Source organism: Dama dama, chromosome 5 (genome assembly GCF_033118175.1).
Source record: "Dama dama isolate Ldn47 chromosome 5, ASM3311817v1, whole genome shotgun sequence".
Classification (NCBI taxonomy): Eukaryota; Metazoa; Chordata; class Mammalia; order Artiodactyla; family Cervidae; genus Dama; species Dama dama.
The window spans coordinates 98748463-98773226 of record NC_083685.1 but is presented as its reverse complement, the minus strand read 5'-3'; the positions used below and the strand labels follow the sequence as shown (position 1 = coordinate 98773226).

Genomic DNA, 24764 nt, shown 5'->3' with positions numbered 1-24764 from the left:
CCAAGAGAGTGACTTTTTAATCCTTTTTCTTGAGGCATAATTAATGTGGGGTGACTTTTTTAATGTGAATATTTGGAAACCACATTTCCTTACTGTGTTGGGCAGTCGAGAGTTTCTGGTACCTGACTTAAGAAATTTATGCCTCTCTGCATTCGTGAAGTTTTCCAAGGAACACTAGGAGTTGCCAGAAAGATAAGTCCTATGAAATGCCTTCCAAACAATTAAATTCTGGGATGTTAGGCATAAGATGTTACTGCTCTTTCCTGAAAAAGTATTTTTCTCTGGCAAGAATAAATGTTAAATTAAAATGAAAGTGGCGTGCTTTCGAATCGTTTAGCTTGCAATTCATAATCCAAAGTCCTGTAGCCAGAGAGTTGAAAATTGCTGAAAAGCATTAACTTCTATTCACAGTTCTTCTTGGAGACAGTGATTATAATGGTCTCACCAGTTGAGAAAAGCTATGTGCAACAGGAGGTCGCATAGGAAATTTCAGGTAGCACTAAGGTTATTCTTAGAATTAGCTTTACAGGAAGCTTGTCTTTTTGTTGGGTTTTTCAAAGGCAGCACTTTTAGTACTTTGAAAGGAATTTTTAGAAAATCACTTTACAAAGGAGTTCAGTATCAAAAGCTATTTTGGTCTCGTGAGAAGTCCTGGAGAAATAATTTTGGAAGAATCGATAAAAAGGGGACTTCCCTGGCAGTCCGGTGGTTAAGATTTTGTCTTCTAATAGTGGGGATGCAGGTTCAAACCCTAAGATCCCACATGCCTTGCAGCCAATAAAAGCAAAAAAAAAAAAGCAGTATTGTAACAAATTCAATAAAGGCTTTAAAAAATGGTCCACATAGAAAAAATAATCTTTTTTTAAAACTGGATACATAACCCTGTTCCACTTTGTTTTTTGGGGGGAAGAAAGATGAGTAGACAGGTAGCTGGCTGGAGAGATGCCCCATGTAACAAACCTGGATCAATGGATACATGTAGGTGTGGAGGAGCTCACTGGATAGGTTTTAAGAATAGCCTCTGGGTGCCCCAGTAGTGGGGAAGTGGTTCTAAAACACTTCACCTGGCCATGACAGTTTTCACTGGTGTCTGCTATTGTGAGAAAATTAAGGACAAGGTCATTTTTATTTCAGTAGGAATTTTCTGATTGATAGTCTGTTACATGGTTCTCTCTGGTTTCCAGTGTTAACATCTTGCTTTTTCACCATGGTAGTAAAAGCAGATGAGAGTTTTGTCTGCTGTGGTTTTTAGAATGTCCACATAAATGGCAACGTGTATAATCAGTCTATATAAATCCCCCCTCCCCACCCCCACAGTTTGTTTGGAAATACTTTTGCTCCATGAAACCCCTAAGTCTGGGCACTGTTGGAACCCTGGGAACAACACTGGCTTTGGTGGCAAACAGAACTGAGATAGAAGACCAGCTCCACTGCTGCCTCAAGGCCAGAGAGCAACGTGGCCTTTCTTGACCTCAGTTTCATTATCTACAGAGTAGAAATAATCAGACTTGCTTTGCAGGCAGTTGTGAAAGTTGAAGAAGATGCTATATTTAAAGCATCTCACAGGACGAGTTCCCCCATAATCGTTGGTGTTGAATAAAAGTTTTTAACTCTTCGAGGGCAAGTTACTTAACTTCATTGTGCCTTGTTTTCTTAATTTGTGAAAAAAGGATAAAGTACATCCAGCTTATAGCATTGTTGGGAGGATTAAATTATATGCATAGAAGGTGCTTTGCATAAAGTAAGCCCTCCTCGAGGATTAACTGCTGCTTACCATATTATCACTGTTAAAACTACAGCTAATGTGGAGAATTTACAGGTACCCTTTTATGGAGTTTATAACACATAAGGAGGGTACATCCAGGCATGCAGATAATGATAGTATTAAAATACTACTTGCAAAATGTGATCAGTGCTTTGAGGAAGGTAGGCACCTGGGCTGGTCCATAATAGACACTCAGTAGAGTTTGTTAACTTTGGAGGATCTTCCTCTCCCAGGGATTGAACTCAGGTCTCCTGCGTTACAGGAAGATTCCTTAACATCTGAGCCACCAGGGACTCCCCCTGAAAGCAAATAATAAATAAAAATGAAAGAGTTGAAGTGCTGTGTGAGCCAGAAAAATCTTCTGGCCTCTGGGACCTCAAACTGTCTCTGTGCATTTCTTCTTGTGGCTCTGGGAGTAATTATCCTTCTCCAAAGCAATTAATTTGCATGGAAGACTTGCTTAAATTCTTATGCCTTCTACCAATAAGGAGAAATTCCAGGAGCTGGAGGTGGGGGAGGGAATGGGGTGTTCCCTGGGTCCAGCCCCATCTTCACCCCTCTCCATCCTAGGTTGGAAGTGCTTCCCAGGTTACAGCAGAGAAGCTGGACTCTGAAGCACAGTGATGCAAAATCAGGATCTAGTTTCATTTGCAACCTTGCAAGAACTGGTTATAATTACATGTAAATTCAGTCTGGCCAATGACAGAGTACTATGGCGGTTAGATCTTCTGTTTCCTTGTCTATTCTCTAATCTCCTCCTTGGTTATTCACCAAGTTTCTGGAGAAGAGGGTCCCAGCACTGGCCTCTGACCATCTGCCCTGTTTTCTGCTTGTCCTTCCCTAGCCTGTACCCGCTCCCCCCAGCTACTATGAGCCCACATCCATGGAGTGTCATTACCTTCTAGATGATTCTCTGACCTCTCGTTAGCAACCACTTCCATTATAGTAAGTGTGCCATGCAGAAGGGCTGTGCATCCTTTTATTCTCTTCAGCTCCCTCTGTCCCCCATCTCCTTATGCTCTGTTCTCTCAATAGATTAAAATAAAAACAAAACCAAGAGGTAGAGTGAGTGTTCCTGATTAGTTTTCCAGGTGTTCCAGATTTACAGGGGATCTCTGGAATATTCTGAATTAATATTACCAGTATTGTTATTAACAGGATGCTAAGAAGTGGCAAAGTTAAGTGAGCAGTACTGGGGGCCTCAGGGTAGAGAAGCCCTACAGGAGGTGGAGAGAAAGAGCTGGGCTGTCACCCACTGTTGCCATGGTTTCTGGTCGGGTGAACAAGAGATTCAATTTACCTGTCCCAGCATCAACTGTCTGTGATTCTGTTCTCCAGTTACTCCTCCTCTTCAAAACATAATGACCAAGTTTTACTGCTCTTAAAATTGATGTCCTTTGTTGGTTAATTAATAGTTTAAATTCAGTGTCTGCTAAATTTTAAAACTTACCTTTACTTTTTCTATAAAAGGTACTCTCTACCTGTCAATGTCCTTTTGTAAAAAATATCTTTTGGGTCTGTTGGATCTTAGTTGTGATCCATGGGCTCAGCACACAGGCTGCAGTAGTTTCAGCATGTGGGATCTTAATTCCCCAACCAGGGCTCGAACCTGAATCCCCTACATTGCAAGGCAGATTCTCAGCCACAGGAATCAACGAGGGAAGTCCCTCTATCCATACATTTTCTGTTGTTAGTTTTTACCAGTGACTCTTCTCTCACTTCCGCATCCCCATCCTGTTCTAGCTCATTCTTCCACAGTTAATAGTGTTGGTGGTTTGTTCCTATTATCACAGACTTTTCTAGGCATGGACAGATATGTGTACATGTAAATATAAAATGCTTTTGACTACCGAAGGATCATATCATATATTTCATTTGGAAACTTTTTGTTAGTTAGCATTTAATAGAGTCAAACAGTCCAAAACAATACCCAGTGGATAGGAAGTCTCCCTTACACCCTGAGTCCCCGGTTCCCTTTCCTTAGAGGCAATTGTTTCTATATCCTTTGAGAAATGTTCTGTGTTTACCAACATATGTTTTTAATGCATGCAGTGGGAGCATACTATTCACCATTTAGCTCTTTGCTGCCTTTTGTTTTTGTTTAACACTTTATTTTGAAGATTGTTCCACATCAAATGATTTATGTAGCACTTAGTAAGTGCTCATAAATGTTAATTTTCATTATCATCGATACATACAGGGCTTTCCTATTCTGTTTGTGGGGGAGGCGGCTACAAAACATGCCGCTGTCGAGGTGTGCTGTTTCCTTATTGACAGACCTTAGAATGTTTCCAGTGTTTGGCTATTATAAACAATGCTGCAGTGAACATCCTTTCTTTTTTTCTGGCTGCACTAAGTGGTGGCCTGTGGGATCTTAGTTCCCCAACCAGGGATTGAACCCAGACCTTGGGCAGTGAAAGTGCGGAGTCCTAGCCACTGGACTGCTAGGGAATTCCCTGCTCCTACATCTTTGTAGTCTTGTGGCTGTATCTGTAGGAGAAATTCCTGTTAAAAGAATGTGCCTTTTAAATTTCCTTAGGTGTGTAGAAGACAGTTTGGCAACTGGTTGACCCCATCGCCATCCCCACCTAGGATGTCTGAGAGTGCTCAGTTCCTCAGCCCTTTCCAGAGCCTTCTGTCACGGTTTCTTATCTGGTTGGCAAAAATGACAGTACGTTTCAATTTGCATTTCTTTCACTAATGTAAAACTGCATTTTTTTTTTCATTTATTAGCATAATTCTTGTTTTTTTTTTTCCCCAATGCCCTGTTATATCCTTTGCTGTTTTAAAATTTGCCACTATTAATTTGCCACTTGCACTTTTATTTTGCAGATAGTTAAAATTTTTATGCAGATTTATAGTTTCCTTCATGACCCCTGGGTTGACATTCTCGACTAGGAAGATTTTCCCTACTCTAGAGTATTAGAAAGTTCTCCAAAGGCGTTTTCTAATGATACTTCTGTAATTTTATTTCTTATGTTTAAACCCCTGAGCCAGTCAGATCTGTAATCTGCTTAATTGTAATATTGGATTATCATTGAGTTTCTACTCACTTGGAGGGTTGGATAACTGAAGTCCCAGCAAAACCACAGGTTGCCAGAGTCGGTTGAGCATAGAATGGAAGACAAGGCTAATCAGCACTGTGGTATAATTAGTAATTTCCACAATTAAAATTCCTGTTTTGTCCTGTCTAATTTATGTCATAGCTTCTGTCCCTTCTCCTCCCCACGCCTCTTCCCCTCCCCAGGGGCCCCTTCGGCTTTATTGACAATTTACCACTGATTTGAAACACACTGGTATTTATTTTTGATGTTGCACTGATCGGAAGGCTAATATTTGGCCCGTTTATTAGTACAGAGGAAGGACTTGCTCACTGTTTCTTAGTTACAGTTGCTGCTTCACTGTTTCCAAGATGGGTTCTTAGTGACTGTAGTCAAGTAGGAGATGGAAAAGCCATAGTAGTCATTTTTCTCAGGAAATCGGGGCATTCTGGAATGTTGAGAGAATGTATCCATTATTATTTTATAAATGTCTAGAGTCAGTAACACTGCTTAGTTACATTGGTTTAGGGGGGATTTATGATTTTTCTAGCTAATATCTATTCCCAGAGAACATTTTTTTATGGGTTTATTTGCTTTTTTTGCTAGCTATCCAGCTCTTTCTATTGAAAATTATCAACAAAAGTAGATTCACTGGGCCGTGGTTTTCCCACCCAGGGAAAACTACTATATTCTGCCAAGTTCTCAAACTTTTGAGGCCTAAATGCAGGATTTAATATCCCTCTCAAAAGGAGAAGTATCTGTAAATCCATAAATCCAAAGCAGTAGTCCCGCTCTTTAACTCGAACTGGGAAAACCATGGCCATGAGTTGTGTTGGAGAAGGTATGAGAGATTACCTGGGTGACATCTGAAGAAACAGATCCAAAACACTGAGGTAATGGTCAAGACCATGGATAATGATCAAAACAGAACTAGTAGGCTTTTGGACCCCTAGTCTAGCACAGATCATAGAATAACACGTTAAAATATGGTTATTTCTTGGTAATTTTGTTTAGAATTATTAAAGATCATGCAAAGTATTTAGTGAGCTGATGGTAACAGCTTTTTTTAGAGCAAATCTGCTGTATAAAGTAGCACTTTACAACATATATTGCAGGTGCATTAATAGGTGTTAATAATATGAAAGAAAGAGGACAACAAAGAAAGCTCTCTTTTTTTCTTTTTTTCCCTTTTAACAAAGTATCTTAGGTATTAATGTCTAGGAAAAATCCTTGACCACTGTGACCAGCACTCAGAACTTGATTCCCTGAGCCACAGTGTGCTCTAGAGAAGAACATTTCAGGGTTGGCCACTGGGAGGAAAATCATTTTTACCAACTGTATTTCTCAGTGAACGATCTCACATGGTGGATCTGGTTCAGTGTTTGTAAGTCCTCTGCGATGGTTCTGTCCAGGTCCTTTATGGGAAGGGTCAGTAAAGGCTGAGATCAGAGCAGGAGAGCGCTGCCTCAGGCCTCTTTGGGGTAGGGTTGATTCAAGTCTGTAACAGTCCCCTCTGACTTGGAGAGCTCAGTTAATAACGTAATAGATCAAATGAGGTAATTCACCTACTCTTGGACCTTAACGAGTCGCCTGCAGAACACAGCTCGAAGGAGACCGAAGACAGAACCTCTTGGATGATCTTGTAACTCGAGAGAGACTACTTCTGGCCTCCTTTAAGAACGAGGGTGCAGAACCCGATCTTATCAGGTATGATGCTTTCCTTTACAGGGATTAAGTAGTGGGCGAAACTTACTTGCAGCGATTACAGTTGTTTCCTGAAGGCCTTAATTTCTGTATCTGGTAAAATACATCCTGTCTGTTCATTTGTAGTGCTTGACTGTCATTTTCTGTTCAGCATGGTTTTCATTAAGTTTCTGGGTTTGAGTAAACCAGGTACATTCGGCTGAATCCCATTTTGGAAGATGGTTATTTGGATAGAATACAGACGAAGTCAGAAAATGTCTCTTCATTCCCTGGTTGAGCCTTTGCTGTGTTAGCTGCCTTTTAAACTCTGGACGTCATGTTCTTATCTGTGTTGGAAAATGATGTGGGTTTTTTTTTAATTGACTTGTAGAAATGTGTCCTAAAGGCTGTGTAGTCCATGGCTTATAGGACTAGAGGAGTGGGGGCCCTTGGCTCCTTCTCTGATCTTTGCCAGAGCGTGATTCACACTCGGAGTTTGTCGGCTGCTCTGCACCCGACTTTGGTGGAAGACTCAGACAGAGGAGGACGTCCAGCTTTCCGGGTTGAGGTTAATAAAGTATGAACTGTGACATCTTTAGAACTGGCCTCCATGGCTGTCTCTAGAACCCCCTTCACCACATTAAGGGACCCATCACAAATGAGATCAGGATGAAACCTGCCTCTCCCAGCCTTCCCCACAAGGGATGGGGTTTTCACTGTAGGGGCAGCAGCTTGTTCCTGGTTAGAAATAATATGGCTTCCCAAGGGTAATGGTTTGGTTTTTTTTTTTTTTATTTTATTTTAAAGGGGGGGTGGGTGGGGCATGGAGGGCGTGGTCCTAGAGTGGTCCCAGGTGACTCTGGTCTGCAGTCAGAGGCTGGAGAACCACTGCCAGAGGGTGACCCAAAGAGGATGAAGCAGCTTCTTGTCTGTTCCAGTCTTCTCAGGAGCTTCGGATTCAAGGTTTTTAGAGAGGAAGTGATGAAATTCCAGGAAGCTAGAGGAATTCTTAGCGTTGTTTCTTTGACCTAAGGCCTAAAGTCAGGGAAGGAGGAGTTGGGTGCTGGGCAGGGTTTGTAAACAGATGGGGAGGCCTCCAGTGAGCGTCGCTGATCCATCATGGTGCCTGAGCCTTCTTGGGCGGATGCAAGAGTAGAAGTTTGAGGATGAAAGTGGTGATTCAGGGTTGGTAAAAAAGAACCCATGAGCGAGAAGGTCTTGCACGGTGAGGAGAGAGTATCGTCTGCGGGCATGGACCTTTACCTTGAAGTTCAGAAACGCACTCAAAGTATCACGGCAAGGGAGGAAGTTTCCTGGGTGAGGAAGGGCCCGGTAGAGAGAGGTGATGGTGGGAGGAGAAGACATGGAAATCCTCCTCTGTCATGGAGATGACTGTGTGGTGAGAGCCTTCCATGTGTTAGGTTCTGCTTCTCTTCCCTGTCATTTAATGATGTCAAGGGGCCAGTTTAGGCCTTAGGTCTTTGTGGGGTGGGGTGGGGTGGGGGGATGTATGGTTGATTTTTGGTTCCTCTCTCCCTTGTTGACGAAAATAATAAACAGTAATAAGAGTAGAAAAGTTTCATTTGAGCCAAACTGAGGATTAGCCCCCAAGCCAGCTTCCCAGGTTACTCTGAGAAACTGTCCAGAGATGCAGGGTTTTTTTTTTTTAGCACAGTTTTATATCTTGCAAGAACAAAGAACACTAAAAGAGCCAGGGATACATTTCTTCAAGGTTAAAAAAAATAAAGACCAGAACATAACACAGGGAGTCAGCATGGCCTTGGCACCTGGGAAGGGAGTCACTTATCCTCAAAGGAGGACCATCATTGGTATCCCAGGAAGAGGGGCATTGCATCTTTATTTTTAACATGGACATTCTTTACTTCGGGTCAGTGTGCCCTTTTCTTTAATAAATAGAGCAGATGTACAATGGGTGTTAGATCAGCCACAAACAGGCTGTTTTAGCATAAAATTCAAGTTAACTCATCTTTATCCTCCCCCATGAAAATCTGTAGGCCAGAATGACTTCCCTAACTCTCAGTATATAAAAATTTCTTATATCACTTGTCACCTCCTTCTCTTTTTTGTTTTTGGTCACTCCTCTTCTCTCCTGTGATAATCTTTGTTTGCTGTTTAAAGCACTGTTTGCTCGCGAGTTGGGTTATCTTCACCTGGGTGCCTGTTAGAAACGCAGGGTCTCAGACCCCACCTCTGCCCTCCGATGGAATCTGTATTTTAACAAGATCCTCAGTTTGGTTTGAATGCCCCTTCCAGCTCAAATACTGTTTTGTATCACTTATTCTTAATTATGGCACTCAATCACCCACAAGGCTTATAAAAAAATATTTTTAAAGAAAAAAAAAGTGTCCGGACAATATACTTGCAGAGTCTGAATGAGTGAGTAGCCTGGGGGGAGCTCCGGTGGGGGTGAGAATGGTTAGAAACTGCTGAAACCGTTTCTTTCCCTCATGGAGGCTGATGAGCACTGATAACTAGCATCTGCTGTGTGTTTTCTCCATGCCAGGCCCCATGCCAGGCTATAGGTGCCTGTGCTTAGGAGATCTTTATAACCTCCCACCTTATAGAAGAGAAACTGAGGCTCAGAGGGGTCAAGTAACTTGCACTAGATCCTAAGGCTAATCAGTTTCAGAGTTTGATAATACGTGTGTGGGTGAGTGAATGCATGAACACTAACACTTAACACTCGTTAAGGTCAAGTAGGTTGCTGGAAGCAGATTGTCTCAGATTTGAGGCCAGAGTTTCCAGTCTTTGATTTCACTCACCTGCCCATACCTGAGTGTTATTTTTGCCTTTTTTCCCTACTCCATGAATCTCCGGGTCAGGACGATCCCCTGGAGAAGGAAATGGCACCCCACTCCAGTATTCTTGCATGGAGAATTCCATGGACAGAGGAGCCTGGCAGATTACAGTCCATGGGGATCGCAGAGTTGGACACGACTGAGTGACTAACACCCCTGAATCCCCACTTCCTTCCCCAGCTTCCCATACCTGAATAACTCTTTTGCTTGGATCTGTCCTTCTGAGGCTCTGAATTCAGTTGTAGAGATGACCAGTTTGGGTTCCTGGTTCAACCTTGCTCTCCTGCCTCCTGGCTGTCCAGTCATTTCTGAGACCTCATCAGGGACCTCTCAGCTCTGTCCCTGGAGAAACCTCATTGTCCCCCCTGCTCTGATGTCTCCAGTGACTTACAGAGGTTTCTTCAGTCCTCCTGTAGGTCAGTTCCTAGTTCTGGGCTCCTCCAACATCTTTGATTGCTTGTCTAATCTCTGGATTCCTCCAGCATTTTTGATGGCTTCTGTCCTTCTTGATATCAACATGGGTTGCCTTGTCACTAGGGGGATAGGCAGATGGGTGGCTCATGTCTTTCCTTTAGGTCACAACTCACAGGCATCAGAAAGCCTCACCAGACCTTGAAAATGTTCTGGACCTACTCTCTCTGGCACCTTTTGTCATTCGTGCTAGACTATCACCAACCATGTACTGTTGGAGAACTGGCGGTAATCTGCTCATTGGGCGTTCAAAGCCCCATAATAACTGGCAGCAGCACTGCAAGAGTTGACCCAGCCAGGACTCCCTGAGAACTGGGTGAGCCTCTCTGTCCTCCTGAGCTCTTCCATCTTCCTCTTCTGTTTCCTCAGTGTCCTCCTCCTCTCTCACCCCTAACCTTTGCTGGGTGTCATTTCCTGGGGTCCTTTTCCCCTCCCTTTCCTCCTCTTTTCTCTCCCTCCTCATATGTGGTCTTATTAAGGAGAGGAGAGTATTGTCAAACTTCAGTTCAGATTAGCCTTTCCCTTAAACAGACACAAGTGTAGCAATCCCATAATTGAATGTGTAGCTGTCATGTGATGGAATCTGAGTTTTTACCTTACGGATTACTGATCATTATTCTCACGCAGTAAGCCTTGATGTGAGACTCAGGTCTAAATAAGCAGTGGTTGACTAATTGAGGGTATTTGGAAACTTGTTAAAGAAGTCTGTGTGTAACAATGTCTCTTAGAAGCAGATAAGCCCTAACTTTATAAAGCGGTGACACAGCTTCTGATTGAAAACCCAACTGCCCTTTCTATTCGAGAGAGTCGCTAAGTCTCACAATTAGTTAAATCTTTGTAAAGAGAGAGAAAAAAAAAATCATTGCATCCCCCACGCTCCCTGACCATCTCAAAGATTATGTGATTAACTGGCTGTAGTGGGTGGCTAATTGGCTAAGCTTTAATCTTCACACCACCAGCTATATGGAGGATTATAGGAAATAGGAAGTTGAGGTTTTAGAGGTTGAGATGGTAGTCATGGGTCAGGAGTGCTATATTAACAAGCAGACCAACTGCTCAAATCAAAGAATTGAAGATGATAATGAAATATTCACATTTCCTTAGAGTGTAAGCTTTACATTTAATTTCATATATTTTTTCTTGGAGCTGCTTTTTTTAACAAAAGTATGATCCTTTGAATTTATATTTCATAACACTATATTGGCAGCCAAGGGAGACAAATTAACGTTGAATATTCCATTAAAAGTGTTCCCCCCTCTACCATTTTAGATCATTGAATGTTTTCTTTCAATTTAAAACTTGGTTTGTAAGAAGGATGATTTCTATTTGATGGTATTGAGATTTCCTAAAAACTATTAATTCATACTCTCTATTGCCTGAAGTTATGAACACATGACCAGCCTACTCTTCCAGAAGTAGGAAAGGGCCAAGGAATAAACAAACTGCATCATTACCTGCGAGACAATGGATAAGCCATAATTATTTATCTCTTTTTCTTATATCCCAGAAATACACTAATTTCCTAGGTCATCTGACATGTAAAGGATGTGCTAAAATCGGTAAAGATATGCTTTTCTCTGTATTTCGGTGAACCCAAGAATAGTTGAACCAAGGTGGTATTAAGTGCAGTCGAGAATATTAAATATCTGCAGTAACTTAATGAAAAAATACTTAGAGTAAGAAAGTGTGGTAAACAGAAAATTTTTGAGTGTCTACAACATGCCAAGCACTGGTAAAGGGAGTGTGGGGGCATAAAGCTCCAAACAACAAAAAAATATCTAGTTTTTGCCTTTGAGCTCTCTACAGTTCAGTGAGAGAGACAGACGTGAATTGAAGATTCATTCATTCAAATAAGTAAAATAAGTTAAGAAAAATATATTGTGCTTTGAGGGGGTATTAGTGGGGAAATGATTTAGGTAGGAAAGTCATGTGATTTAATATTTATTTTGCAAATGTATATTTTGTTTCTCCATCTAAATTTTAAATACCTTGAGGATGGGGACCAAAACCTAGCACAATGCTTAATAGATACTTGCTCACTTAATGAAAGTCTTTGTTTTTCCTGTATCTTTTATAGATACTTAGCAGATTTTGGTATATAGTAGGCGCTCAGCAGATTTCTGTTGATTGAAAGGTTGACTAAGTCAGAATAGAGTTCTGTAACTCAAAAAATCTGGGACCCTTACAGGATTACCAGATGAAAAAGGTTTTTTTTGCCTGCCTCATACAATCTGGTGGTTCTCTGGGACAGCTCCCTTCAAATGGTGATGCAGATTTTCCCATCTTAGAGCTGTGCTGTTTTCACACAGGACCTCCATGTTCACTGTGACAGGAGAAGAGAGAAGGTATAGAGTTCTCACACCCCTCCTATATGCTGTCCCCTACATTAGTCATATGTAGCATCCCATTGGCTGTAACCAGTCACGTGGTCCCGATCTGCCTGCAAGGGAGGATGGGAAATGTAGTCTTGTCTAGACACACAAGAAAATGAAATGGGACTTGCGGCAACACATTGCTTGACTCTACCTCACTATTATCTTGGGTGGTTTGCTGAAGAGATAAATAACTTTGGGACATGGTCTGCCTACTTAATTAGCAGAGATTAGAATCAGAAGTTAATAAAGGCACGTGAGGCAGGCTGAGAGGTGGCCGTGGTGGGGCGTGTTCACCTTTTGTACAGTCATACTTGTTCTAAAAGGGTTCTCTCAGGGGTAACACACACAGGACAGAGAAATTAAGCTCAAATGGGCATGTACAACGAAGCTAGAAGCGGAGGTTGTGTCTGCAGCAGTCAGAGGAGGAGGCCCAAGTAAAGCACCTGCAAGGTCTGGAGAAGATGGTGCTTGTTGTTCTTGCCTTCAGACAAAGGGGCGCCTGGTTTCGCTCAGGCACTGATACCCCAATTACGATGCCCTCAGCCACGAGGAACCAATGATTCTATTCAAAACCGCTTACATAAGGAAAAGTAGCTCTGTATAATAAGTTCCAACTTAGAGAATTGAGGAAGGTGGTTAATTCTACAGCCGGTGGTGATCCAGACTCTGCTGTGTCTTTGTTGTGTCTTTATCTTCAGACTGACTCTTCTCATGGTTCAGAATGCTTGTAGAAAGTTCCCAGACAGATGGGAGTGGGAGGAGAGGTTCAAGAGGGAGGAGACATACGTATACCTATGACTGATTCATGTTGATATATGGCAGAAACCAACACAGTATTGTAAAGCAGTTGTCCTCCATTTAAAAATAATTTTTTAAAAAAGCTCCCAGACTCCAAATGGCCATAGGAGAGGAAGGAGGGTGTATCTTGCTTAAGTCATATATTCACGTAGCTGAGATGTTTTAAAAGCACTTAACAGTGTTCAGCGGAGAAGACGATGGCACCCCACTCCAGTACTCTTGCCTGGAGAATCCCATGGACGGGGGAGCCTGGTGGGCTGCAGTCCATGGGGTCGCACAGAGTCGGACACGACTGAGCGACTTCACTTTCACTTTTCACTTTCATGCATTGGAGAAGGAATTGGCAACCCACTCCAGTGTTCTTGCCTGGAGAATCCCAGGGACGGGGGAGCCTGGTGGGCTGCAGTCCGTGGGGTCGCACAGAGTCGGACCCGACTGAAGCGGCAGCAGCAGCAGCAACAATGTTCAGTGAGAAGCCTCCCTCCCTCTGTCCCACCCCCAACATAAATATCAGTGTTAATAATCTTTGGTCTATCTTTCCAGGGTTTTCTTAAGTATATGCCAACAGATAAGAATATATTTTCTTAAAAAAAGAATATATTTTCTTATTTCCCCCCATCTTTTACACAAATGGTCGTATACTACACAAATTAGCCTACAGTGTTCTTTTATCATCTAAATATACTGGAGATCGTCCCAAACCAACACAAAGTCTTGTCATTGATTTTTGTAGCCTTATAATATTTCATTGTATGTGCTACCATAGTTTATTGAATTAGTCTCCTATTAATATGTGTGTTGTTTCTACTCTGTTATATTGTGTATATATGTATGTACTTAATACCTGTACTTTTTTTTCTGTTACAAAAATGCATTGGTAAATATCCTTATACATAAGGGGTTTCATAGTGTGAAAGTCTTATCTCTAGTTAAGTTCTTAGAAGGTCAAAGAGTATTTACATTTATAATTTTTATATGTCTTAGAGCTTTTTTTTTCTTTTTACAGACTTCATTTTTAAAAATTGTATTTCTTTATTTTTGGCTGTGCTGGGTCTTCATTACTGTGAGGGCTTTCACTAGTTGCAGCGAGTAGGAACTACTGTCTAGTTGCAGCGAGTGGACTTCTTATTGCATTGGTTTCTCCTGGTGCAGAGCATGGGCTCAATAGTTGTGGTACACAGGCCTAGTTGCCCTGCAGCATGTGAGATCTTCCCAGACCAAGGGTTGAACCTGTGTCCTCTGCTTTGGCAGGTGGATTCTTAACCACTGGAGTATCAGGGAAGTCCTAATGTGGAGCTTGCGAAGTAGGATGTTTCAATAGCTCTCTTAAATATCTTAAAATTGTCTCAAACTTGAAAGCTTAGTCCTTTGAGATTTTTCAGGTAGGTGTTACTTGTAAGACTGATTATCACTTGAAGGCATCTCTGTAGTCACTTAGTCCAATTATTTTTTTTTCTCCGTGGGTTAGGAAAGGAAAACCCCCTAGTTAGCCAAATAGATAATCCTTCATTACCATTAGTATTGATTTGGATGGTTGATCAAGGGAGTCAACCCAGAGACCTTGAGATCTAAGTAAATCTTAAGACGTTGCAGCCCCGTGTTGCTCAAGCCAATGAAGGTGCCCAGTTACTGCTGTGTGGATGTGGTACAGTGTAGTCTGTCCATGAGCTGGCAGCAGCAACCTGGTAGTTCCTCTCCTCAGAAAGTCTTGAAAGCCAGATAGCAAAGAAATACCAAGTGAAAACAAATTTAAAATGCTATTTATAAATAGTATTTTAAAAACAGGCTATAGAGGAGTAAGTCAAATGAAACAAGTATGAAACCTCTACCCTCAAAACATTATTTAGAGAAATGAAGGAAAGCCATATTCCACGTATCACTGACTTTCCCTCTTTCTGTTTCTAAACATACTTTCAAGACTGCTCTGTGTTATAAAGCAAGGAGCTGCTTGTAATACATGGTAATCATTGGATTGCTTTTCATTTTGTAGTTGAACTTCAATTGCTCACCAGCAGATGGCGCTCAGCTACCAGACATTAGCTGGCAGAGCAGCTAATTCCTCTTAAACTTAGAATTCTTAGGTTTTGTGTGTTATCCCTTCCTGTCCTCCTCCTACTTTTCAGGTACCATGACATTCACACTTAAGGCAAAAGAACTGTTCCCTTTGGTTTTATTTGCTTGATTTTAGATTGCCTGGATGATTCAAAAATTTCTCATTTCAAATTGAGAAATGAGGCCAAAATGATTTCTGATGGACTTTTCGACCCTCCATTTGTGTTCTTCTGTAAACTGTTGCTCAGTTATGTCCAACCTTTTGTGACTCCATGAACTGTAGCCCATCAGGCTCCTCTGTCCCTGGAATTCTCCAGACAAGAATACTGGGGCAGGTTGCTATTCCCTTCTCCAGGGAATCCTCCTGACTCAGGGATGGAACTCACATCTCCTGCATTGCAGGTAGATTTTTTTTTTTTTTAACTGTCTGAGCCACCAAGTTAGCCAACTGTTTTATTAAATTGTAAATATAATATTAAAGCTTCTTACTGATACACTTGGCCAACAGTGAATAGGGGAAAACTGAGAGTGGTTTAAAATTAGCAAATTGTTTGATTGCAGTAGATCTTCAGGTTCTGCGGTGAGTCTTTGCTTGGATGATGTGTAAGCGATTTTTTCTTGTTTGAGTTCTTATTGTTCTGAACTAATACTAATTAGTTTAAACTAATTGAATAAAGATTATTCAGTTTAACCAAAAAGAAAAATGAGTATTTACTTTTCAGAAGTCACAGTGTTAGGCATTTATTCTCCCTGGAATGCCAGCTCTCTGAAGTCAGGTCTCTCTTGTTCTCTGCCAAGCCCCTAGATTGATGCTGGCACATAGAAGGGCCTCAGTATTTGTGTGTGGGAGGAATGGATGGATGGATGAATAGGTAGATGATATAGAAAGAACTGGACAGAGTACCAGACCTAAAAAAGTCAGCTGTCTGGCAAATAGATCTACAAGTAGCTCGTGGACTTTCTTCTGATCACTTAATGTTGAAGTAACAAGGGTGATGTTCGATTATCTTCATCATCAGCCTGCTAGTTTCAACCAGCATGGAGTCTGGTGCTTGTGGTCAGCATGTTGTCACCATCTTCCACCTGGGTGGGGTGTTTTGGTTTCTGCTGAAAAGCTCATAGGTATGTGTCAGATTGTAGTTCTGTGTATCCCTTGAGGAGGAACTAGGGCTCTTGTTTTATTGCTGAGCTGTTGTTTAAGCTGGGCTTCCCCAGTGGTAAAGAATCTGCCTGCCAAGCAGGAGATGAGGGTTTGATCCCTGGGTCAGGAAGATCCCCTGGAGAAGAAAATGGCAACCCACGGCACTATTCTTGCCTGGGAAACCCCATGGACAGAGGAGCCTGTTGGGCTAAGACAGACCCGACTTAGTGACTAAACAGCCACAGCAGCTGTGGATCCACAGCTCATGATCGTGACGGAACAGTTTTACTTTGGGGCTGTTATTGGGAGTTACATCGCAATTGGAGAAAATCCCTAAAGGAAATGAAACATTTCCACAAGTGTGTCGATTCTCCAAGTCACCCAGTTTGGAAATCTTGATCCTCTGTAGTCATTCTACTCACCAGCACTTGTAGAGCTTTCCTTTGAATGACTGGGTGAATTATCCCATCCCTGTTGTCCCATCCCATCACTTCCCTCATCCTGACCCCCATCTCCTTCTGCCTACATTGCACTAGCCTTCTGGTCTACCTCCCTGACTGTGGCCCCTCCTCAGTGTAAGCCAGCCTGGATATTGCTATCAGATTTTTGCCTCCAAAGAGTTTATACCAGAGAAACTATTTCTGATTGAAATTTGAGCCTCTGTACATCTTTATATTCATGGAAAGAAACTAACTGAAAAAGCCTTGAGGAAGGAATTGCCCTTTCATACCACAGTAGCATTTTCACACCTACAGGCAAATCTAGTTACAAAGCTCTGCAGATTGAATTCAATTCGCTAACACCCTAGAAATACCATCTCTAGTCCTGACTGCAAACCTCTCTGTGGTCTGTGAATACTCAAACACTTTTTTTCCCAGACAAAACAAACATTTTATGTAGTCACTTTGACATCTTTTGGAAAGCTGCTTCTTGGAATTCACTGCTTTTTCAATGCTTCATTTGGTTGATAAGAACATCCTCCTTGTGAACTCTGATGAGCTTCAGCAACATGTGTCAGCAGAAAAATGTGTATCATCTGCACCTCCCCCATATTAACTTAATAAGATGCATCGTTCACTTTGGGGGAGGAAAATGAAATATTTTTATAGCATCAGAAGGGACTATGAAACCTTTTGGTAAAATCTTTTTTAAGACAGATATCTAATGTATTTAGTAATGTGGCATTTATTTAACATGTTCCCTTCATTAGATAAGTTCCATCTTGAAAGACTATAGAATAAAAATGATGGATTTATTTTTAAAAACATTTCAGTCCTAATCTGGGAAGCATGGTAGTTAGCATTTCCTTTCTTTTTTAAAACAATATTTATTTATTTGACTGTGCCCACTCTTAGTTGTGTCGTGTGGGATCTAGTTCCCTGACCAGGGATCTAACCTGGGCCTCCTGTACTGAAAGGGTGGAGTCTTAGTCCCTTGACCACCAGGGAAGTCCCAGCATTTTCCTTCTATAACTTACTTTTCAAAGGAGAAACACTCCTTCATTGTCCTTCCAAGAAGGGGCTTGAGCTGCAAGGTGTCTTAGTGACAGAATTCCCTTTCAAGTTAAAATTCCGTCCATCTGCTTGAACAGCATCTGTTTCTGCTGCTAAACTCTTGAAGGTAGGTAGCAGTTGTTTCCTTTTGCTTTCTTCTTTTTTTTTTTTTCTTTTAATCTCTCAAGATAAATGTTAAATACCCCTCTCTTTTTGTCTCCGTTGCTTAAAGAGCTCAGCAGGATTCCTAGTTCTGTTTCACAAACAGATTCTGAATGCTTCTTCTCCAGCATACTCAGAGGAACCGTCTTTCTGGTCCTGGGGATAGAAACATGACTGTCATGTGGCCTCTTGCCTTCCAGAGTTCATAATTTAGGAAGGGAGACAGATGAGTAAATAACTAACTACAATCCTGCTTGATAAATGCCACGTCGGAGGTTTTGCGCGAGGTGCCATGGGAGCACCCTGGAGTGATTGATTCAAGGGAAGACGGGGGTGAGGATGGGAATCAGGAAAGACTAAACAGCAGAAGTGACATTTGAGTTGAGCCTTAGGGGATGAACAGAATTTTGCCAGATGGACAAAGGGGTGGGGGTGGAGACCCTCCAGACTCATACAAAAACATGAGAGTGTGGAAGTTTGTACCTTTGTCTGGAGACCTGGTGAGCAGTCCATAGGTGTGGAAGGGGGTTTTGGGAGGTGACATAGCCGATATATCACTGGGGCCATATTGTAAAGCTTAAACTTAACCTGTAGCTTCTAGGAAGCAGTGATAGTTTTAAAATAGGCGAGATCTTGGGACTTCCCTTGGCGGTCCAGTGGTTAAGACTCCACACTTCCAATGCAGGGGGCACTGGTTTGATCCTTGGCTGGGGAACTAAGATCCCACGTGCCAAGTGGTGCGGCCAAAAATAAAAAATAGGAGAAATCTGTTTTAGAAAGATCATTGTGGCAGCAGAGGGTAAGATGATTTGAATGGGGGTGACTGGGAGCAAGGGGGCCAGTCAGAGGCCGTGAGCATCTTCTACGGGAGAGATGATGCTTTTCCGAGCTGAGGCAGCACCCACACGGATGGACACAGGACATGGACTTGAACACCACCTCCTGCAGAGGCCTTGGGAGTTGATGAAACGTGGCCAAGGGTGGGAAGAAAGGAAAAATGGTCCAGATGACTCGGGAATGCAGCGATGCTGCTAAATAGAGAGGATGGAAGAAGAAACTGCTTATGGGGTGAAAGGAATGGATTTGACTTTGGGTGTGTTGAATTTGGAGCAGAATTTGGGTGTGTTGAATTTGGAGCAGAGTTCTCAGCTGGAGAGTCCTAAAGGAAAACCGTAAATGCAGAGAATGTGAGCTGGTAGGGAGTTGCTGTGGGTACAGAGAAATTTGAAAGGATGAGCAGTTGGGGGACCTGCCTTGCCTGGATTTTGATATGTGTTTGGTTTGGATATGTATGTACCATTGATATGTACCAATGATATGTACCATTCCTTCCCCACCCCCAGATTCTGATTGTGTCCTGCTAGGGCAGGGGGCCCCCAGGTAAGAATCCACCACCATGATGACTGGAGAGAACCATGACTTATTGTGTTTGTGTTGGGGTAGAAACATGGTCCAAGCACTACTAGTGTCTGTCCTTAAAACCCGAAACCACAGGAACAGATAACACGGCCCAGAGAGAGAGAGTGCAGCCAGAAGAGAAGATCTAAATAGAATCCCTGAGGCACACCACTCTTTAAAGGGCAGATGGAAGAAGAGTTACCTGCAAGTTAGAGGACATGCTGTGGGAGAGAGGGGTGTGAAAGGAGCCAAGGGAGGAGGGTTTTCCCGGTCAAGGAAGAAGGTCAGCAGTGACCAGGGGGGCCTGGAGGACAAGCAAAGTGAAAGCTGGGACGAGGCTTTGGCAGTCAGGAGGTTACGGGTGAGAAGAATCTTAGCAGAGTGACGGAGGTGGAGTCGGATCATGGGCTGAAGAGTGAATCCTGAGGGTCAGGAAGCAAAGCTGGTGAGCACAGACCATTCCTGAAGGAAGTCTGGCTGTGAACAGGAAAGAAGGCCTGAGGATTTATAGGATAGGGAACAGCCAGTGGAAAGCTAAGAAAGCTAAGATTGTGGAAGTGTGAGGATGGAAGACATAGAGGCTCACTCTGGCTGCCTACCTTGGAATCAATTTTACTAAACCCAGGCCCCCCTTCTTCCGTATCTCACCCCCTCCCTACTTTTATCCCAGGCATGTAGAATGGCACATGTTTTCTTCTGAGAAATCATTTATTCATGATATCCTTTCCTGGGGTGTGTTTCCATGTCTTCCTCATAAAACTCAACCTTACCTGTTTGGGGTCTCCTTACCCATCATGAAACCTTCGCTGAGATGATAGAAAGAAAGGGCTTTGAATTTGGAGTCAGAAGATATGGGTTGAACTTTAGCTGTGCCATGAAGCATGTGACCTTGAGAAAGTGACTTGATGTCTCTTTACCTTGGTTTTTCTTGTCAGTAATACCTGCTCTGACTTATACACAGGCTTGTTCACGATTCGAATGAGATCATGTTTGTGAAATGCCATTGAAATGACGGCACACAGAGCCACTGTGTTAGGTTACACTTTCCTAGCTTCTCTTCTTACTGATTTCATTCATTCAGTTGTGGGTTTTGCTGAATAAATTAACTCATTCAACTTTTTTGTTTGTTTGTTTTTCTCCAGTGCCTATTCTGCCAGGCACTGAGGATATAGTGATGAATAAGACAGTCCCTGCTCTTGTGGAGCTTACAGTGCAGAGTGGGAGACAGAAAAATAAATGTGTAGCATACAATTGCTGGCTGTTTCAGTGCTGTAAAGAAAAATAAGGCAGGCTGAGGAGGAGAGCCCAGAAGTTACAGGGCAGGGTTCTGTTTTAGAGGGAGCAGTCCAGGCAGCTTCTCTGAGGACATGACATTCGAGCAGGGTAGAATGAGCAAGGGAACGAGCCCACACGACCATTGAGGGTGACAAGAGCCTTCGCCATGGGGGGAGGGGCGGCAGCAGGTAGCAGGTGCAAAGGCCCTGAGGTAGGAATGTGCTCAGGGTGTGCTAGAAACAACAAAGAGGCTAATGTCGTGGGTTAAAGATGTTGCATTTTACACTAAAGGTGATGGGAAGATAGCGAGAGGTTGTGGCAGAAGAAACATTATCTTTTCCGTGGTGGCTCTGGCAGCTGGTAAGGTGTAGCTTGTGGAAGGCGGGAGCAGAAGCAGGAGACGGGAGTGCCAGGGGTGGAAGCAGTGGAGCAGAGGAGAAGCGGGTGGATTTTAGGTATGTTTCCAAGGATTTGCTAATGGACTCAATGCTGTGAAGGCACCCCAGAGTCAAAGTTGATTCCGAGGATTTGGGCCTGAGCTGATGATTCTGTGGTTGTCTTGAACTGAAATTGGGAAGAGTCGGGGAGAGGAGAATGGGCTTTGTGGGGAAATTGTCTTTTTTCCTCTGTTCTTTGTGGAATATAGCTCATAATGAGAAAAACTTCCAGTAAAACTGAAAGGATCTTAAAGATCTTCAAATTCAGTGATTTTCAAAGATATAAAGACATCTGCAGGATTATGAAGAATACCTGTCTCTGCCTCCAACACGAGTCTTCCCCACTCACCTGCCAACCCCACCATTAATGAGGGTGGTGTGCTTCTCCAGAGTGGGGCTGGAGTGGAGGCTGAAAACCACTGACCCACTTGGTTTGCTTGTCTTGTGGCTGAGAAAACCAGGCCGAAGAGGTTATTGGAATTGCCCAGGGATGCAGGGCTGGCTGTTGTCTTATTTCGTTTGAGAGTTCCTTCACGTGTGGTTAGTTTCTCTTTTCCATTTGATTGTAAACTTCTTAAACTGTTAAGAATTATATCTTAAGATTTCTCATAGACTTTCTTTCTTACCCAGAACAGTACTAATAGCCATCCATCCTAAATATTAGGTTTTAGCACCTGATAATGAAAAGAAAATCAAGTCTCCTGCCCACAGTGGCACCTGCGATTTTACCTGCTCTTGTTAGTAAAGTCATATCCATCATTCATTGAATTTCCCGACAGATTTAAGGCATCAGCAAAGTACAGACACACCGGGAGAGGGCAAAGGGGAGGGGAAGAGGGAGATAGTGATAGTTCAGCCTCGAAAAGCTGAACCAAGAATTTGGAATCAGCTCAGAAAGAAGGCATTAGGGACGAATTACCACTTTGGGAAACCACTGTACTTTACTATTGCTTTTACATTGAACTATGTGAAAGTGAGATCAAAACAGTTCTTCTAGCATTTAGGACTGCTGCAGGGCTGAATTTAGCCCTGGGAAGTCTTTCCTGTATGTCTGGTGGTTGATGTGTGTTTGGTATTAATATTAAATTGTGCCTGTGTTGTACTTTTATTCTGTTAGGTTTTTAAAACTTTTTTTCTAGTACCTAATTTTATTTATTCGTTTTTGGTTGTGCTGGGTCATCGTTGCTTCAAGAGCTTTCTCGAGTTGCAGAGAGTGGGGACTACTCTAGTTCCAGCGTGTGGGCTTCTTTTTCTTTTTTATTTTAATTAATTAATTAATTTTACTTTACAATATTGTATTGGTTTTGCCATACATTGACTTGAATCCTCCATGGGCGTACATGTATTCCCCATCCTGAACCCCCCTCCCACCTCCCTCCCCATCCCATCCTGGCAGAGGACATCAGACACCCTGGGCTTCTTAATTGCAGTGGCTTCTCCTATTGTGGAGCACCGGCTCTGGGGTGCCCGGGCTTCAGGAGTTGCAGCTCTAGGCTCTCTCAGAGCACAGGCTCAGTGGCTCTGGCGCCCGGGCTTAATTGCCCCCGCGGGTCTGTGGGATCTTCCGGGATCAGGAATCAAACCCATGTCTTCTGCATTAGCAGGCAGATTCTTTACCACTGAGCCACCAAGGAAACCCCTCTAATAGGTATTTTAAAAGTATATTTTAACTACTGAAGGCTCTGATTCAAATTTTCTGTCTTTTGAGAGTACTAAGACAATTTTCTTAGATTTTTTTCCCCCGCAAGAATTTTTAAGATTATGCTCTATGTGTGGCAAGGGCTACAAGTGGAACATTCCAGCATTAACTTTTGAGGCGTCTACTGACTACTCGGGTGCAGCATGCTAATTTGAAAGGAAGAGCATGGTGATAAATGTACTTTCAAGTTTACTTTATTCACCTCTGACCCACCATTCTGGTTTTTGGCACTCGTGTTTGCAACGGTTCATACATAATATCCCAGGGGCCATGTGGGTTACAAGAGAGAGTCAAGATTAAGACAGATAATTCAGAATTTGTGTTATAAATGCTCGGTTGTATTCATTGAATTGGTTTTGAAACCTACATGTGTTTCTGTCTGTAAGTAGCAAGATTCCCTCTAATAAGGAATTCAGTGGTAATTTTTTGTGCTATAAGCCGTCGCGGCAACATTATATCTTCTTGAGAAATAATATTTGTGCCTTTGGTGCCACCTAGCCCGTGAGACAAATTTTGTCTCAATAGAAAGGCCACTTCCATTTGGCCTTGCGTTTCTGAAATTTAAGACCCTCACTTATGATTATTGACTCAAATATATCATGGAGGATTAGTAAGAGTATTAAGTGTCGCCACAGTCTCCTTCACAAGCTGTAATTCTCCTGGGGACCAGGCTCGGGCCTTATTCATCCTCATATCTCTTCCAGCCCTGAACACAGTTGCTGGCATAAACCAAGGATGCAATAAATTGCGGTCGAAATGAATTTTCAAAGCATGCGAGGCTGGCCCCCTCTGCCCCCGTGGGAGCGATTTGCGGCCGAGCTGGATTTTTTGAGCTATGTAACGCATTCAATCTTGTTCTTAGGTCCAGCCTGATGACTGGAGGGGCTAAGCGAGGAGCACCCAACCCTTGGCTCTTGGAGGAGCCAGAGGAGACCAGAGGCTTGGGTTTTGATGAAATCCGGCAACAGCAGCAGAAAATTATCCAAGGTACTAAATACCCCAAGGGCGTGGGCTCAGAAACCTGGTTGGGTTTTTTTACCATAGCCTCGGATGTTCCCAGTACCCATTGAAAATTGGAGGGAAAACAGTTGGTCTCAGAGCTCTTGGCGCTTCTGTGCCTCAGGGTACCTGGGGATTAGACAGATGCTGTCATCGGTCCAGGTAGCTGGTGGAAGTTGGGATTCTCTCCTGGGAGAGGGACATAGTGCAGCTCGGGGTCTGGTCATCCCAGGTAACTCGAGGCGTGGACCTCTTTCTCCTCTCCATGATTAGGACTCATTCTCCAATGAAAAGGCTCCATTTTTTTTTTTTTTCATATAAGTCAGTTTGGCTTTTACCTTCAGGTTCATCTTACCCAGCTGGCTCTTAAACCTGCTAATTTCTTCTGTTAATTTCAGAAGTAATGCATGATTGTTATACAACGATACAACGTTCAAACAATATAGGGATATATAAAATGAAAAATATTTTCTGTATTGTTCCTCTGATCTCAAACTGTAAACAGATTAACAATGTATATTGCCTCAGGCTTTTTTCTGTACGTACATGCATGCATACTGTATATTCAGTATAAGCACTTGTATGTTTTGCATAAGTGAGATCATAATATAGATATTCCTACAGCTTTTTTTTTTACTTAATATGTGTGATAGACATTTTTTTATGTCAGTGTTGCAGATGTTACTCCTGCTAATTCTCCTGTTTGAAACACAGCTTTATGTAGGTCTAGTTGACATCATAAATAGCACATATGTGAAGTGTATGATTCAATAAGCTTTGACATATGCATACACCTTTGAAACCATCCCTACAATCCAGATCATAAGCATAATCATTACTCCTGATAGTTTTCATCATATCTGTTGGTAATTCTTACTGTTGTCCTCCCCGCATACCCAGATAGCTGCTGATCTGCTTTCTGTTGCTATAAAATCGGTTCTGTTTTCTCTAATTCTGTATAAATGGACTCACGATATGGGCTCTTTGCGAGTTCAGGGGTGGGATGGTCTGGCTTCTTTATCTCAGGGTAATTATCTCAAGATTCATCCACATTGTTTCATGGGTCAGTATTTTGTTCTCTTACATCACAGAGTAGTAATCCCTTGTATAAATTGACAACAGTCTGCATATACATTTACCTGTTGATTTATGTTTT

At 42.5% G+C, this 24764-nt stretch overlaps 1 protein-coding gene across 2 annotated transcripts in view; it reads left to right on the top strand.

Annotated features, from left to right (window-relative positions):
* The window catches only part of STX8 (syntaxin 8), a 198794-nt gene that overhangs the window by 19924 nt on the left and 154106 nt on the right, over positions 1 to 24764 (top strand). For both annotated transcript variants that reach the window (XM_061143471.1, XM_061143470.1), the window contains exons 4-5: positions 6403 to 6513; positions 23472 to 23596. In XM_061143471.1, the coding sequence (XP_060999454.1) occupies positions 6403 to 6513; positions 23472 to 23596 (236 nt within the window). The remainder of the gene's footprint in view (positions 1 to 6402; positions 6514 to 23471; positions 23597 to 24764) is intronic.